This window comes from Bombyx mandarina, chromosome 22 (genome assembly GCF_030267445.1).
Source record: "Bombyx mandarina strain Sakado chromosome 22, ASM3026744v2".
Classification (NCBI taxonomy): Eukaryota; Metazoa; Arthropoda; class Insecta; order Lepidoptera; family Bombycidae; genus Bombyx; species Bombyx mandarina.
The window spans coordinates 2,540,181-2,557,736 of NC_143228.1; the positions used below are offsets into that span (position 1 = coordinate 2,540,181).

A 17,556-nucleotide genomic window follows, 5' to 3' on the forward strand; every position below is an offset into this window, starting at 1 on the left:
CGCCATAGACTCGTGGAGGTAACTTAATTAATTATCAAAAGGTGCGGTTAATTCTCTTCGGTATGGCAACACCGTATGACTACATTTGGACTTTTTAATTTATTTAGGCGGGGGAATACTGGGAGCGTGTTTTGAACCATTACGGGTTTTCTATTTTTGTACTTATCCTAATTCATTGATCGTTTTGCGGTAATGTCTCAAATGTGCTGTGACAATATCTTAACAGAAGATAGGCTGAGACATTTTTATTACATCAGACTAGCAGAGAGAGCTCATATCCTTGTATTAATTGTCTCCTAAATTTGACCGCTTTTCAATTCGAATACATTGTCTACTACAATCGTTCCCTATACTCGGTAACGCATCGCACAATGATGTACCAAGTCTGTTGCGAATCTAATCGGACCGCAATCAGAGTCTATAGCTATCACGTAATAAGCACCGTCTCGTCCGCGAGAAGTCGGAATAGCCAAACGTCCAAAAAATAACTAAATCGATTTTTTTTCAAGCAACCTAGGTTCCTAAATTGCATTCCTCGACTGGATTCATGAACCACTAATCCTTTGCATTTCGTAACTCTACAAAGTTATTCAGAATTGTATACCATATAAAAACGCCGTTACAGTTCATTTTTCAATGTATTCAAACTGTTCTATGTCTGTTGCATACATTAGAAGGTGTATCAGTCTAATAAGTGGAGCAATACCCGGTGCATAGTCTTAGCCTTGAATAACGATCGCATAATTCAATATTAATTAGAATTGATTGCTTCGCCGACTTCATCGAATATACAGTATAAAAAGAATTTTTTTTTTTTTAAATATTCTGTAATATTTTTAATTTAGAGTATTTTCTTCGGTTTTCGCGGGTGGTGGACATAATCCAAACCATTTTTCGGGTTTATTCGATTAATTAAACTACAACAATTGTCCGCAATATATCTGAAAAACAGTCCTGTGTCGTTTTTCTGCTTATTTCTGCCGTGAAGCAGTAATGCGTTCCGGTTTGAAGGGTGGGGCAGCCGTTGTAACTATACTGAGACCTTAGAGCTTATATCTCAAGGTAGGTGGCGGCATTTACGTTGTAGTTGTCTATGGGCTCCGATAACCGCTTAACACCAGGTGAGCCGTGAGCTCGTCCACACACCTAAGCAATAAAAAAATCCAATGACGTTTTACACCTCACCTTCCCGCCAAAAGTGTTAAACACATAATCTTTTAGCCATAGGCGCGTCCTTGCTCTGCAGGGTAGGGGCTAGCTCCAACAGCATCCTGGCCATGATATTCTCTAGGTTAGATGGACCTTTTCTGAATCATTGCAGAGAGGTCCACAATTTTTTCTAGTAATGCAGCTATTGTAATTGTATGTAGTATGTATGTTATTGTTTTCTTTTATTACTGTGTCCTTACTAACTTATTTTTATGAAATAAGTGTTACTGACATTTATATGGATTATTATCTGAAATAAATAATCTAATAATAATAATAAATATATTTTATCGGATACCAAGGATCTATGTATACGAATGATCCATATATCTGGCAATTGTTTGTCTGGTCCCAAAAACTCAAACCGTGTTATTAAGAGCTAGGATAACGCGAATTAGGGGTGTAATTTCACAAACTTTAATATCATTATTTACGTTTAAATGACACAGCTTTAATTAAAACTTAAATAAACTTATTTAGTCTTACAATCATCTATACGTGAATTGTTATTAATGAAATTCTTAAACTATTTTTTTAACTATTATTTTTAATTTACAGATTAGATTTTAGGTACCTAGGATATTTGTTTGAATTGATCTAACCCATGGACAGATAATAGATGCAAGTTGAATGCGATTATAGATAATAATCACTACTGTTCGAAAATATACTTACGAATAGTATCATTTTGTTGAATTCTTTCAGTATCTGTTAGAGCTTTAATACGAAATAATGTTGGAACTACAACGAGTCCAGTAATACCGGTTTAATATGAAACAATAAAAGATCTTTACAGCCGACGATTTTAAAGTAGTTTTACTTATTGTTGTAAAGAGATTAACAACTTTACGAACCACCGGATGTTAAATGGCTAATGAATCCCATAGACTTTACAAAGTCAATCTTGCTTTAATCATAAAACATATCGTTAGCATATATACATAATTATATATATTTGATTATATGCACACTGATATATGAAGTTAAGGTAATAAGTACACATTTCGGGAGCCGGAGGAGAGCGTTTGTCCAGCTCCGGCCCCTATGAGGAGGCAGTATTCTTCCGGTGATGGTCACGGGGCGACCTAAGGGGGCTGAGGCTGCACCGCACGCTACCGTCACTCTAGCGCGCTGGCACCAGGAGGACAAGACGGCGCGTCGGCGGCTGCGTACTGCGATGCGGTCCGCATTTTCGTCGTCACTGTCGTCGCCGAACATACTGTGGAAGAGCAACCCGGTCGGCGGTGTATCGCGTTCTGACCCGGTAGGCTGGTTCTGGCCCAGCGGGGAATCCCGGAACACCAGCGGCATCGCCCGGGCGGCCTGGTAGGGCCGCGGTCGCGGAGACCGACGTCTTTGGTCGTCGACTATCGCCTCGACGCCCCGTCGGTCGGGCGTCCTCGGGGTGCCGCTGCGTGTCTGGTTGTAGTGTTTACCGCGGGAACCCCTCTACTCTGACCGGGTTTTGACCCCAGACGGAGATCGGACGTCGGTTATAAGAGTGCAGGGGAGTCGTTTAGTGGGTGGGCTCTAAAATTCCTTGGGCCCGCGGTCTGCTCCCAATACCTTGCAGATCGTTGAGTCTCACACACCCCCGCGCACCCACTAGGCGCGGGGACCTCGTAGGAGGTTCGGCCCCCGGCCCGAAAAAAAAAAGTCACATTTGCATTATATTAAAATCGTATCGTAAGGTATAAAATGCTCATTATAACGAGATGAAAACACTAAGATCCTCCAGGCGGTGTGAAATTTGAAGTTAGAACAGAAAATTAGAAGAAGCTGCAAAAAAGTGGAAGTTGCAATGGTACGCGGTAATGTTTCGAGTGGGAAAGTTGACAGAATGGTTAAGATCCATGCTGGTTATTGTGCCTTACCACTAGTAAAACTAAGGAAGAAATTAAGACTGAGAAGGAATATCGTAACTGATGTTGACTTTAGTGACCACACTAGCAGAAGCAAGAAGTAGCCGCGGTTGCGTATCGTGTTAGGAATAGCCAGATAGACTTTTAACCTTGCAGGATTCTCTTACTTGACAATAAAGAAGAATATTTGAATATCTGGTGGAATATCGATGCAATAAAATAAAAAAAATAAAAAAATATAGCTTTCGCATGCCAGCTTTCTAGAGGTGAAGAAATGATATAAATAATGTGCTTCCTTCTTGACCCGAAAGCTTTTTAAAGGACTGACGGACTGATGGATCGACAGATCTAATTAATTTAATGTCTAATTTATTTCAATCTAATATAAGATAAATTAGTGAGAAAGAAACGTTCTGAAATTCGAAATCAATCAAATTTTTAAAAATGGAGTCACGTATTCTCTAGATATACGCGGCTTCGTTTTGTTTGTCTTCGTTCGTTTTTCTAAAGTAAACTTCAATAATACTGAAACAAACCACCACACTAAATCCATATTTTAAGTATGTATGTAAGTACATATACTTTTAAATGTACCTACTCATGCGCGACTTAAAGTACAAGTTAAATGGAGAGTTCTTAGAGTAAAGCCAATTTATGCGACTCCAGCCTGAGTGATTAGTCTATTCAATGTATATGATTTAAAAATTAAATTGTAAAAACATAACTAAAATTTTAAAATCCTTCTGAATTTAAAAATCAACTTCTTAGAATTTATATTTCGAATTAAACGTTACAATAATATTTTTTCTTCTTCTTGTTCTTCTTCTTTCCTTTAATTCTTCTTTCCCCCAATATTTAGGGTCGCTGCAGTACGTCCTCCTAGCATGAAGTATAGGGATTTGGGATGAGTTTTACGATCGGCCACCTCCCCGACGTCAACCCTGCCTTCAGTAGTAAATGCATTGCAACGTGTCATAGGGATGAACCTCTTATGGTACCAACAACCTTTTTATGGTGTATCTTTAAAAAAAAACAATTATTAACGATTCATTTTTTTTCCTACCTATGCTGATAGCCTTGAGAGGGTATTTCAGCTTCTCTTTGACGTGTAGGTGAGCTCACGAGGCATAACAGGGAGTGTTTCTAACACTGGCCCTAGCAAGAGCAGTGCTTCGCAGAATCTACCACCGGATCGGAAACGTGACCCACTGAGAAGATCCGGTGAGAAACTCAGTGGGCTGTGTCTATGGGTTAATTCACTCGTCGAGCCCTTCGTCGTAAGCGACGGGTTCGATAAGGACGGTTACCGGCGCTTGTGGTACCTAAAAGCACGGTTAATGGAATGGGAGGACCCATAATGACGTGTTTAGGGCGACGTCGACTGTTCACCATTCGGTCTACAGGATCGGGTATGATTAACGATACACGAATTCATTACATCATTCATTCATTACTTACTGGTGGATGGACCTCTTGTGAGTCCGGACGGGTAGGTACCACCGTCTTGCCTATTTCTGCCGTGAAGCAGTAATGCGTTTCGGTTTGAAGAGTGGGGCAGCCGTTGTAACTATACTGAGACCTTAGAACTTATGTCTCGAGGTGGGTGGCGCATTTACGTTGTAGATGTCTATGGGCTCCAGTAATCACTTAACATCAGGTGGGCTGTGAGCTCGTCCACCAATCTATGCAATAAAAAAATAAAAAATAAAAACATCGTCTGTATAAAAAAATATAGGTAATAAATTCACGAAATGAGTCAGAACGCTCCAACTGTCTTAATAATTGAAGCCGCAAGTTGGTTCGGTACTGAAAACATGTACACTCCGGTTCGGTTACGTCTTTGTAAACAAAAAACTACTGATTCATTCGATGTGTAATTTAACAACTTGAGTCTAAGCTACGAGCGATGACGAATTAAATTTTGTGAAGAACGATAATAGAATAACAATCCTGACTGAAAACTATTCTGTGGGCTTAGTGCTAGTTTGTTAACGTTCTCGATAGCGTGAAAGTTAACTTAATTTATTATGGAGTTGGAACAGCGCCCCTAGCGGCAAACGTAGGCAAACGTTAACGTAGGAAACATTAAAGAACTCGCATTAAGCTTTAAGCACACTGAAGTACGTTCAATATTCGTGAAATTTAAAGTAACACTTTAAATTCTAAACACCAAGCTCATAAACTCACTAAGGCTCATAAACACCAAGAAATTACTTAAATTTTATTTGTATCCGTCCCTGTTCCCGTTATATGAGGTCGGGTCCCTCACTCTACGGCGCCAGGCTGGTCAGTCCTGGGTTGTCGGTTTTGGAAATTGGGCTTTCTTAAGTTCTCTTTCGATGTTTGACCACCAGGTCGATGACGGGCGGCCTCTATCTTTCTTTTATTCTGGCAAGCCCAATGCGACCTTCACCACATGATCTTCGTCCCGTCTCATGATATGGCCATACCATCTAAGGCGATATTCCGTCATTTTGTCTGTGATTGATGCGACTTTAAAGCTCCCCCGTATATATTCATTCCGAACTCTGTCCATCCTGGTCACCCCACCCGCCCATTATGTATCATTAAAACATAATGATTATAAATTAATTTGACAGTAAGGTGAAAGTTGAACAAAAAGCTTGAAAGCTAGTTTAGTAGTAGTACATCATAATACTTTCGTCGATTCTCACGAGTCGGGGACATCAGTAAACTCAATTTTACGACGAAAACTATAAAGTATATGTAATGATAATATTAAACGCGCGATTAAGCCGTAAAGTTAGTTTTAATTATGTTAAAATTGTAATTTTTTAACTTATATTTTTTTATTGCTTACCAGAGAGCCCATAGACAATTAGAACGTAAAAGCCGACACCATGAGTTCTAAGGCCTCAGTTTTTACAGTACAACGGCTGTTCCACCCTTCAGACCGAAACGCATTAGTGCTTCGCGGCAAAAATAGGCAGGGTGGCGATATCTACCTATCCATGCGGACTCACAAGACGTCCTACCACCAGTAATTACGCCATTTATAGTTTCGCGGGTTTGATTTTTATGACACGAAGTTATTACTTCACCGTGAAAGTCAATCATGAATATTTGTTAAAGTACCTACGTATTTCATTAGAAAAATTGGTACCTGCCTGCGGGATTCGAACAACGTTGCATCGCTTGATACAAATGCACCGGGCGTCTTATTCTTTGGGTTACGACGACTTTATTACCAAAATGTATTTTTTTTTAAGTTTTGTAACGAAACTGTCGCGCACTCTTGACTTGAAATTCGTCTCAACTCCAAATATGGTTCACATTCGCAAGGCCAATTGTAGTTGCGTAATCGAATATTTCGAGCAATGATCTGATGGTCATTACCGATGACAGCTGTTTCTGAAGGTAACCATCGCGTCATACCTCAGTTTTATAAGGAAACATCGCGGAAATTATATTGATTTTTTGTTATTCATGTAAACTTTTCTTTGTACTACAACAAATATTTTATCTTTCCTAAATAAGATTATTTACATTATTACCAATATTATTTAATTTACCTATTTATGCAATTTTTTAATTTAAAATTTTCTAGCATCTAAATTTATTGCATAGATAATTTGTGTACAACAAATACGAGAGTAAAGCAGTTTCTTAGAATATCCTAAAATGATAAGTAAATACTTTTGTCATGAAAGTAAGTCCACTAGGGGATATAGACTTAACCTAGGTTCGCAATTATTAGTCCTGCATTTCCTCCATCACGCAGATTTCCGTGACAATCACCAGTTATAGCTTTTGGTACCGGTCATCGATCTCGTCAAACCCGTCGCTTGCGACGAAGGGCTCGACGAGTAAACCTCAGAAACAGCCCACTGAGTTTCACGTCGGATCTTCTCAGTGGGTCGCGTTTCCGATCCGGTGGTAGATTCTGCGAAGCACGGCTCTTGCTAGGGTTCGTGTTAGCAACGTCGTCAGGTTTGAGCCCCGTGAGCTCACCTACTAGTTAATGTTACGCTGAAATTGCCTCTCAAGGCTCTCAGATTAGGTAGGGGGAAAAAAGTTTTCGGTAATAGGGGCCTGGCATCTTCCGGCACACGATCACCATTCATGAACACTGTTGTAATAAACTGTTTAATGGAGAAAAAAACATTATTTCAACTCCTAATCCTTTCAACTAGGTCCGACAAGTACAAAAATACTACATAAACACATAAGCGAAATTTTAAATTTGTTAATCAACAAATAAGCGAAGCCTAAAACCTCAAATAGCTAATTTAATAATATTTCCCTTTTTCATAGTTGTTAGTCGCTTAAGTCATCAATAGATGGCGCTTTACTAAGCAAAACTTTTTGAACTATAGCTTTAACCGAACTAGCCAATACTAACTAACAATGTCATTAAAAATCAAAAACAATTAAGCTTGAAAGTAAGTCTGCTGCGAAACGATTATTGACTTTTCATTGCAAAATTTTATTTTAAAATAAGTTTCAGAAACACTTTTGCTACCTGACAATAGATGGCAGTAAAAACCTCCATTTCTAACTAATAGATGGCACAGGTATCAAAAATATTATTACCTTAGTGCTAATGCCCTCTTTTATTCTTTACAAATAAATTTTCCTTATAAGAACTTATTGGTTTATCTTTATTCACTATCACTTTATTTTGATAATGCTATCATTATGATTATTTTTTATGAAATGAGAAATAAATGTACCGCAGGGCAAATAAGCTGATATCAATGAATAAATAGGTATAGCAATTTCCTCATTAGTATAATTTTCCTTCGCTGAAACTTAAAAGATTGTCAGCTAACACCGCTTACATTAAACACCAAAGGGCATCGGTCTCGTGGATAACGAGCCACTTTGTACCCAATAACGCAAGAGGTTACGTGCAATTTGTCGTGTCATTGGTCGTAGTCACATTTATTTTGTTTGCATGGACGTAAAGAGTCCACACCCTTAGCTCCAACTACCCATTCAAGGCTATTTTACCTTGAACTCCGCCTACGAAGCTTACTATTGAAAACGGAGTTCATTAGAAGGAAAATGGAGGCCAAGCTGTCTTGGCTGAGAGATACCTCGTCCATCCATAGCCAGGTGACAGCTATCACGTCATCAAAGCAATTGAATCGTTACCGTAAAAGTTAACTAGTATTCCGCGGACACTGTTACGGTGAACTACCATCATTCTCGGATATTAGCGGCCATGAAAAAAAGTTTCATATAATATTTGTAAATTAAGAAGTATCTCACAAAGCAATCATAAATAAAACAAGAATATTTGGTCCTGATGAATGAATGAAACAGCAAATACTTATTACAAAGAGTTAAGTAATAAAATTTCAGTACTTCAAATTACTAGACTATCGTTATTTGATTCCGACTTAGACCAAACAAAATGAACATGAGGCGTAGAAGGGAATCGGTTGCTTCAGTCTACAGGAAGACCACAAAATTTATAAGCTCCAACACGGCCAATCTTTTGAAGAAGATGCCTAACACCAAGAAAATTAGATCGCCCTCGCAATCAAACGCAGAAGAATTAAAAACAATGTCTATCATCAACAAAGACGATTCAGAAACTGAAGATGATGATCTCGGAGAAAGAGACCTTGATTACTATTTAGGAGTTAAAAAAAAGGAAACCTATTGGAGAGATCCTGAAAGAACAGAACAAATCGTAAAAGACTATTTACTTTATCATTGTGGGGTTTCAGAACATGATTTCAATAAGTATCACAAAAAAACCGTAACGAAAACATCTTCAGTTGTCGAACCTAGATTAAAACAGGTGCCTTTTAAAATACACAAGAAGAAAAAGAATGATTTGAAAGATGACTCGTGGAAAGACATGGCTGGATTTTTTAAGCTCTTCGCCTACAGACGGGACAGCGAATATTCCACTTCGGATAGTTATAGCGAGTGCGATTCAGATGAATTAATTTATGACGATAAATTCAGTAATAAAGGTGACAAAGACAACGAAATTGAGACTAAAGATGTCGGCGTTAATGGGAGCCACACGGAAAATTTGAATGAGGTTAATGAAATTCAGCTTATTAAAAATTTCATTGTTCAAACTTTCTTATCGAATGTTTCGTTTTGTTTTTAAGAATTAAAAAAATAATCTTAAATATTTTAACAATTACTCGGTTTCTATTTTCGTGGCGAAAATAATAATGCATAATGTAAAACTAAATTATCTTTGCTTCTCACAAAAAAATGTCGCCAACGTTCACCATATTACTACTTTATTATACATATTATTACTAATATTTACATAAATTTTAGTATTCTAAACGATGACAAAATAATTATTAACTAAGCACCATTTCAAGCCTGACCTGACACATCATAATAGGGTTACTGAATTAACGAAAGAATTCCGGCAAAATAGGAACTTCCAAATTATTTACTTAGGTAAGTATTTAAATCAAAAACTCCAAAATATTAACCAGCTATCTCAATATATGACTAAGATTACTTACACGTTACTTTGTCTTTTACGAGTATAAACATTTAAGACGAGTTTTAAAAAGAAACAGAAGTATTTTCAACAAAAAGCGTGCGTTACTTAATGGTGTATTAAATGCTATGCGGTGTATGTAGGTAGTAATTTTTTCAAGTTAATACATTCGTGATAAAAGTCAACCATCACACCGGAATGCATATTATTATCTGCTTCACGACAGAAGTACCTTACAGAAGATAGTATCTTTTCGCGAGGGCATACAAAAAGTCCTACCACCAGTAAGCAAATTATAAAATACTAGCGACCCGTTAGTATTTTCTGACCCGCGAAAACTGTAATTTCTCCATTCACCATTTCTCCACTATTTAACGGACGTTATTATACATATAAACCTTCCTCTTCAATCACTCTATCTATTAAAAAAAACCGCATCAAAATCCGTTGCTTAATTTTAAAGATTTAAGCATACATAGGGATATAGGGACAGAGAAAGCGACTTTGTTTTAAACTATGTGATTTATAATCTGTTCGCTTTTGTTTCAGGGTGTGCGGATAAAAGAAGTATCAGAGGGAAGACCTTGCGACAACTGTCCAGAGCTGTGCCCCGGATTCGTCTCACACGCTTGGAGGTGAGTTCTACTATGTACTCTCATATTTACCTAGTCAGGTCATAAGTATTGTCACACAGTAAAAACTTTTCTTTTAGAATGCTGGCCACAAAAAAGTTTATTGAATTCGAATTTGGAATTGTTCATGAAAATAAAAAAGGTATACTTTTAGAATTTTACTCATTTTTAAATATGAAGAGGACGCTTAAAGAAGACCGTGTTGCAGTTATTGCGTTGCATCGTTGCGGTTACGCGCCAATTCAAATTTTTAGCATACTGAAAATTTTGAATATAACCAAAAGATTCGTTTATCGTACCATCAAACGATACAATGAAGACTCTAGTGTAGATGACAGGTCAAGAAGTGGTCGCCCTCGGTCTGTTAGGACTCCAGCAGTAATAAAAGCTGTGAAGGCGCGAATTCAAAGAAATCCCAAACGTAAGCAGAAACTGTTGGCCCTTCAGATGGGGTTAAGCAGAACCACGGTGAAAAGGGAGTTAAATGAAGACTTAGGGCTTCGGGCATATCGAAGAAAAACAGGACATCGTTTGAATGCTCGTCTAATGGACCTGAGACTGAAGAGATGCTGCGCTTTGTTGAAGCGGTACGCGGGAAAAAAATATCGGAAAATTCTTTTTTCGGATGAAAAATTTTTTACCGTAGAAGAGAGCTACAACAAACAAAATGATAAGGTCTACGCACACAGTAGTGAAGAAGCGAGCAACCGTATTTCGCGTGTCCAACGAGGTCATTTTCCATCTTCGCTCATGGTATGGTTGGGAGTTTCTTATTGGGGCTTAACAGAGGTACATTTTTGTGAGAAAGGTGTAAAAACGAATGCAGTTGTGTATCAAAATACAGTCCTGACGAACCTTGTGGAACCTGTTTCTCATACCATGTTCAATAACAGGCACTGGGTATTCCAACAAGATTCGGCGCCAGCTCATAGAGCGAAGAGCACACAAGACTGGCTGGCGGCGCGTGAAATCGACTTCATCCGGCACGAAGACTGGCCCTCCTCCAGTCCAGATTTGAATCCGTTAGATTACAAGATATGGCAACACTTGGAGGAAAAGGCGTGCTCAACGCCTCATCCCAATTTGGAGTCACTCAAGACATCCTTGATTAAGGCAGCCGCCGATATTGACATGGACCTCGTTCGTGCTGCGATAGACGACTGGCCGCGCAGATTGAAGGCCTGTATTCAAAATCACGGAGGTCATTTTGAATAAACTTTAGTGTCATAAGAATCTATGTTTTGTTAAGTTCATTTTGGTATATGAATGGTTACATAATGAATAAACTTGTTTCAATTATTTTACATTAAACATGTGACAGAATTTATGACCTGACTAGGTATTGTAATATAGTATTGTATGTAACTCAAACGCGCCTTTACAAAATCTACATATTAATAGGTACGTGAAGCAAAAACTTTGTACCCCTTTTTACGAAAATTGCGCGGATGGAGGAATATGAAATTTCCCAATATAGATAGGGAGTGCAGAAAGCTATTATTATTTTTTTTTTTTTTTTTTTTTTTTTTTAATTATGTCCAAAAAATACATTAAATCAATAAAAGAAACGTAACACACACTACCATGTATTTGACACATACACACGCAAATGGTTTATCGTCAAACTTTTCTTATTGTTTATAATCTTTGGTCAAATTGAGAATAGGTTAATATTGTTTGCTTTAATATTATTTGTCTATAGTGTAGTCTTGGCGAAATCTGTGATTATAGGAAGTAACATAATAGTGTTTAACTATAGAACCATAATAATGTTCAAACTTATAATTTCAATTAATTATCGTAGAATTTCGACTACCGGGGGACCACTAGTAATTATTATTATGCACTCTTATATACATACATTCTTGGTCCAATTGTTTTGAATTCTTTAAACGTCTTTAGACTTTTTATTGTTCGTCTTTCAAAGCGTTTTAATAAATATAGTCATTGTTGTACTGTCATCGTTTTTAAAAACAAAATATTCATTCAATTCAATCGGAAGTATTTATGTTGTTAGAAATCACAGTGAAAGGATTCGTTACATATATAGTGGTGAAGCTAACGAAATCTTGTTACTTCGGCTGAAATAAAATATCTCAGTCGATCTATGATGTGAGATGTATTTTATTCATGAAGGAAGGATTAATGGGGGCCCAAAGAGAGGCCTTTCCAGTTTCACCGGGACAGGTGGGCGAACAAAGGATCAGCCAGGTTTGGTTGAGATTTGCTAACAGTTGTCCGATATGCAAAAAGTAATTTTGCCAATAACTTGCTTTCGGTTCAATTGGATTGATGCTTGACAGGGAGGCATGTACCAAATACGTGCGGACTCACAAGAAGTTCTATCACCAGCACTCGTAAATTAATTAGGAGGAGTCGAGGAAGTTGAGGGTCAATGATGGTGAAGTAGCAAACGGTCCGTTTTCATATTACTCTTTCTCTAGAATTTATGTTTGAATCTAACATCTTTAAACGAGAAATTCTTGTATATAAATGTATATATAATCTGAATCTCGGAAACGGCGCCAACGATTTACATAAAATTTCGTATACAGGGTACTCGATTTCGGGGGCGATAAATCGATCTAGCTACGATTTATTTTCAGAAATGTTGTTTTATTCTTGTTTTAAACAATCAACTTTATCGATAATTAACTTAAACATAAACATTTTTTTTATTGACAGAAAATAACAAATAATATGATATAATATCAATATGTGATTCGTGTTTAAACATAATTTCTAAAAAACACAATTTATCAAAAAAAAGCAAAGCTCGGTCATCCTCTAGTTTGAAATTATGTGTGAACTAGCGACCCGCCCTAGCTTCGCTTCGGAAACTGTAATTTATTATTGATTTCTCCACTATTTAATGGATGTTATTATACATATAAACCTTCCTCTTCTATCACACTATCTATTAAAAAAAAACCGTATCAAAATCCGTTGCGTAGTTTTAAAGATTTAAGCATACATAGGGACAGATAGGTACATATAGGGACAGAGAAAGCGACTTTGTTTTATACTATGTAGTGATATGACATTGTTAATTAGTTAAATGCATGACTCGAAATTGTAGTTGGCAATTTTACGCAGTCACGGTACATAACTTCAGTCTACGCCCAGTAATGTGAACCAGTCTCTTTTAGTTCTAGTAAAATGTACTGATTTCAAAATTATACAAGCCCTGTGTTGCAATGTTCTATCGTGTGGAAAATAAGCAAGCTATTAGTTTCTTGCTGATTCTTCTAAGCGGTTAAACTCCATTGTGGTTGCGACTTGGACACGGCAGAGCATACGCTCGTCGCCTGCCCCGCATGGGAGGGGTGGCGCCGTGTCCTCGTCGCAAAAATAGGAAACGACTTGTCGTTGCCGAGTGTTGTGGCATCGATGCTCGGCGACGACGAGTCGTGGAAGGCGATGCTCGACTTCTGCGAGTGCACCATCTCGCAGAAGGAGGCGGCGGGGCGCGTGAGAGACGCGCAAGCCCGCCGCCGTCGGGCGGGGGCCAGGGAGGCGGATCTCGCCCAAGCCCTGGCCCTCTAAGGGTTTCGGGTCCCCTTCACATGTCGGTCTGGGGACCGGCGAAGGGGGCCTAAGAAGACGACGTGCAAGCTGCTCTGCACGCGTTTTACGCAAGAGCATCCGGGTGATGGAAGGCCGACTATCCTCGACCCACGCTGGCTCTGACCCAGCGGGGTATTCCGTAGGATAACCCATTCTAACCGGCGCCATCTAGGCGGGCTCCGGATAGCCTGCCGACCGAGAGGGCTGGTGGTCGTGGCGCCGACGACCGCCAGTCCGGCGTCCCGAGGGGGAGGGTGATGGGAGAGATGTGCTCCGCACTAAACGCTTCACTTTCCCCCCTTTGCCTTTTCATGGGTTCTGTCTCATGCGAGGTTCGGACGCGGGTTGTTGAGCGACAGGAGGTTTTAGTCAGTTCGACTCCGACATGCCCCGTCCTTCATCCCCAGGGGAGGGCGGAAGTCCGGCGATTTCCTCCTGACCAAAAAAAAAAAAAAAAAAAAAAGCGGTTAAACTGCATTCCGATTTACTGGTAAATGACTGTTTAAATAGAGCCTGTATAAGCCAATTTGAACCTTAAGCATTTTAGTATTTTAATCGTTTTTTGCAAGAATTTAAAACAACTTTAATCACTCGTTAATTAGAATATATAAAAGTTATCGTCTAATTAGAATATCTTTAAAATAATATGGGAAACTAGCGTACCCGACAGACGTTGTCCTGCAAAAATTAATTCAAATCGATCCAGGCGAGTTTAGGAGGAGTTCAGTGACAAACACACGCACAGATGAAATATACCAATATATTAAGATTAGACGGCTGTTAACACGACGGTATTTAGATGTCGACAAATATCACCCCAGTCGTCTCCCTGGGACATCAGTCGGTCTCAAGCCTTTGTTATAGATATTGAAGATTCATCTCGGGATAATGATACAGTTCTTCACGCGTCACGTTTCGTTTCCTTCCGCCTAGGAAGTCCTTTGATGGAGGAACCTTCATTGCTTCATTGGACCTAAGGTGACACTGCACGCTATGTATATTCATGTATCGATTCAATGCTATATGCTATTTACATACAAATAGAGCATGATATTAAATGAATATATTATGTCTCATGCTTACCTACCTATTACAAATTTGCGATGTGCAACAAAAATCTTGATATTCTTAGGCTATTCTACTACAATAAAATCCATAATAACTAAAATGCTGAGTTCATCCACATTGCGTTTCCACTGATCTTTTTTGCCGCGTGCCATCCGGATTTGAAATGCACTTCCCTCCTCAATATAAGTTCAGCTCTATAGTATCTCTATAGTTGTAGACATAACATAAAATGCTTTTACGAATTAACGTATAATGTCAGCAGAATAATGATATTACGTCGGAAATTTAATGACAATTATACTCAAAGCGATTGTCTTGCAGTTACTGAAATTTATGATAATATTACGATAGAGATTAGGTATTAGGTAGTTTCAGAGCATACTTGAATAAAAGTCCTTAACTACAAGAGAAAATAACTTCTTTATTCTTAAATAAAAGTAGAAAATATGATTTAATAAAAAAAAAGATTTGCAGCGAAATATGTTTTCGTACACTCAATCTAAAAGCAATACCCTGAATATTATGCACAAAATCACGAAATATTTTAAAGTTACCTACACCTGACTGCCGTAAATGAACATAAGCACGGTCGTCTCACACATCTTTTATTAAGGGATTTTATGACCTGGTAACTGAGACCTCTAAGTCATGTCTTATTTTAATTTTTATTCATATTTTTACGAAAAATGATATTATGGAGTGAAATGAAATGAAGATGATTAATTTGAGACATTAATCAACTGGGATGAAATTAAATGAAATGAAATAAGATGATATGGGATGAAATATAATCTCAGTAAAATAGTAGTCATTTACTAAGATTATTTCAGTGGACTTTTTGGAGGATCCCGAGAAGTTACGTCCAGCGGCTTTGTTTCATTTTCCTACATTTGTGCACTTTCACAGATATTAAACAGTTAATAAACCACTATTATTACACATTTAAACCCGAAGAAACACTAAATAGACAAAATAAAACAAATCACACAACTTCACTCCTCGCGTTCCCGCCAAAAAGTCCGTTTCACACATCAAGAACATCGTTCCATAGGATATGCTAATTAAAAATTAAAATCGATTTTGATGCGTTCTTGCGTAAAATCGATACAAGCCGATTACATAACGTTAGAATTGGATTGTCATGATGATCACCTTATCGTTGCCACCGCTGACTATTCCCCGAATCCTGATCACACAGGAGCCAGTCACCGTCGACGCCCTAGACACGTCCTAGACACGCCCTTACGCATCCGTCAGATTCAATAACTCTTGCATTAGATGGCTTCAGCTCTAATGCTAGAAGCAGGCTTAGGGACCCCGGTAACCGTACTCGTCGAACTCGGCAAAGAGTTCGACGTGCAACCCAACCTGTGCACTAACCCGCTGAGTTTCTCGCCGGATTTTCTCATCATGTCGCGGTTCCGATCCGGTAGTAATTATGTATCTTGAGCTGTTAGGTCTCCTTCGGAGGCGCTCGGACAGCCGTTAGAAAATCCCACCCCTCCTGGCTGAGCTCTTGCTCGCCCACCTGTCCTGGTGAAGCTGGAAAAGCCTTTGGGCCACCTGTAATATAGATTTCAAAATTCATAAAAAAAGAATAAAATTCATAAAAAAAGAATTGGATTTTATAATTTTTTATTATGTTTTCGTTTCTTTTCGAAATTTGATTATGTGATAAACATATGCTGCACGCTTTACGTGTTTAGTTCAATTTTGTGTCACGCTACAATATAAAAAGTTACACAATATTTAGCATAGAATTGTTCGTGTTAACATACATTTTGTTACTACCAGTAATACACGGACCACAATAAATAAACTATCACTACTATAACTTGCGATAGGGCTTGTATGATCGTGTGGGTAGGCCATCTTCCCACCTATTTTTGCCGCGAAGCAGTAATATGTTTCCGTTTGAAGAGTGGGACAGATAAAATACTATTCGATTCAAACTATGACCACGTGTCTCACGGCATTTACGTTGTAATGTCTATGAGTGCAGGTAATCACTTATTATAATATTATGTCTATGACGCTACTGGTAGCAGTAGCTAAACATAGGTCAACGTACTCGTCGAGCTTACCGAAGAGTTCGACTTGAAACTTAGCCAGCTGAGCTTCTAATCAGATCTTCGGAGTGGGTCGTAATTTCGGTCGATTTGAAATTTTAACGAAACCTAATTGATTATAAATTGAAAACTTGAAAACATAAATGTCCAGAAACTCCACATAATATATACTTTTTTACTTAACAACTTAGATAAGCTATCGACTCGCGAGACGATTGCAACCTTCAAAAGAGGTCAGTGCATGCGCCCGCATACAACACTATTCAAGTCACTTCACTTAATTTTTCTGTCAGTCAGTGACATATTAAGTGTATAATCTATGGTCAGTGACACCGCAACTGTTGTACAGTACGCACGCGCATTATGTGCTTGAATCTTAAACAAATAAACATGTATAAACACGTGACCGACGTAAAGGAACAGCCAAGGAAGATACAGAAGTTCCCTTCAAGAGAAAGGAATTTCGCCGTTAGAAGGAAGAATAACAATTATCGTTCACACGCGAATTGTGTGGCTTGTGCCAAAATTGCCGAGAAGGAGAACAGATGAAACTAAAGTGTAAAGGATTAATCTGCAGCTAATTGTATCAACAATATTATTTATATCAAGTGATGGTGATGTCCGAGGATTTTTTTAGAAAAAGTAAATTGTAAAAATAAAAATTAGTGAAGCTATCAAATGCTATTGTTTCAATCTGAAGT

General features: G+C 38.3%; 2 protein-coding genes and 1 long non-coding RNA gene across 3 annotated transcripts in view; 2 read left to right on the plus strand and 1 right to left on the minus strand.

Moving 5' to 3' along the window:
- The window catches only part of Lmpt (four and a half LIM domains protein limpet), a 202,754-nt gene that overhangs the window by 53,301 nt on the left and 131,897 nt on the right, over positions 1 to 17,556 (plus strand). The window contains exon 2 of the mRNA XM_028174743.2: positions 10,069 to 10,154. Within this exon, the coding sequence (XP_028030544.1) occupies positions 10,069 to 10,154 (86 nt within the window). The remainder of the gene's footprint in view (positions 1 to 10,068; positions 10,155 to 17,556) is intronic.
- Positions 6,888 to 9,165, plus strand: LOC149500288 (uncharacterized). Its single transcript, XM_089737033.1, has one exon. It carries the CDS (start codon positions 8,452 to 8,454, stop codon positions 9,163 to 9,165), a length of 714 nt encoding a protein of 237 aa, XP_089593159.1. The 5' UTR covers positions 6,888 to 8,451.
- On the minus strand, positions 15,190 to 17,067 carry LOC149500289 (uncharacterized). Its single transcript, XR_016324984.1, has 2 exons — positions 16,871 to 17,067; positions 15,190 to 16,349 (listed from the first exon to the last, which is right to left on the minus strand). It is a non-coding gene; the product is annotated as an uncharacterized LOC149500289 (long non-coding RNA).

Excerpts from the sequence above, each read along its gene's own strand:
- LOC149500288 (XM_089737033.1), top strand. The coding sequence starts at position 8,452 with ATGAACATGAGGCGTAGAAGGGAATCGGTTGCTTCAGTCTACAGGAAG.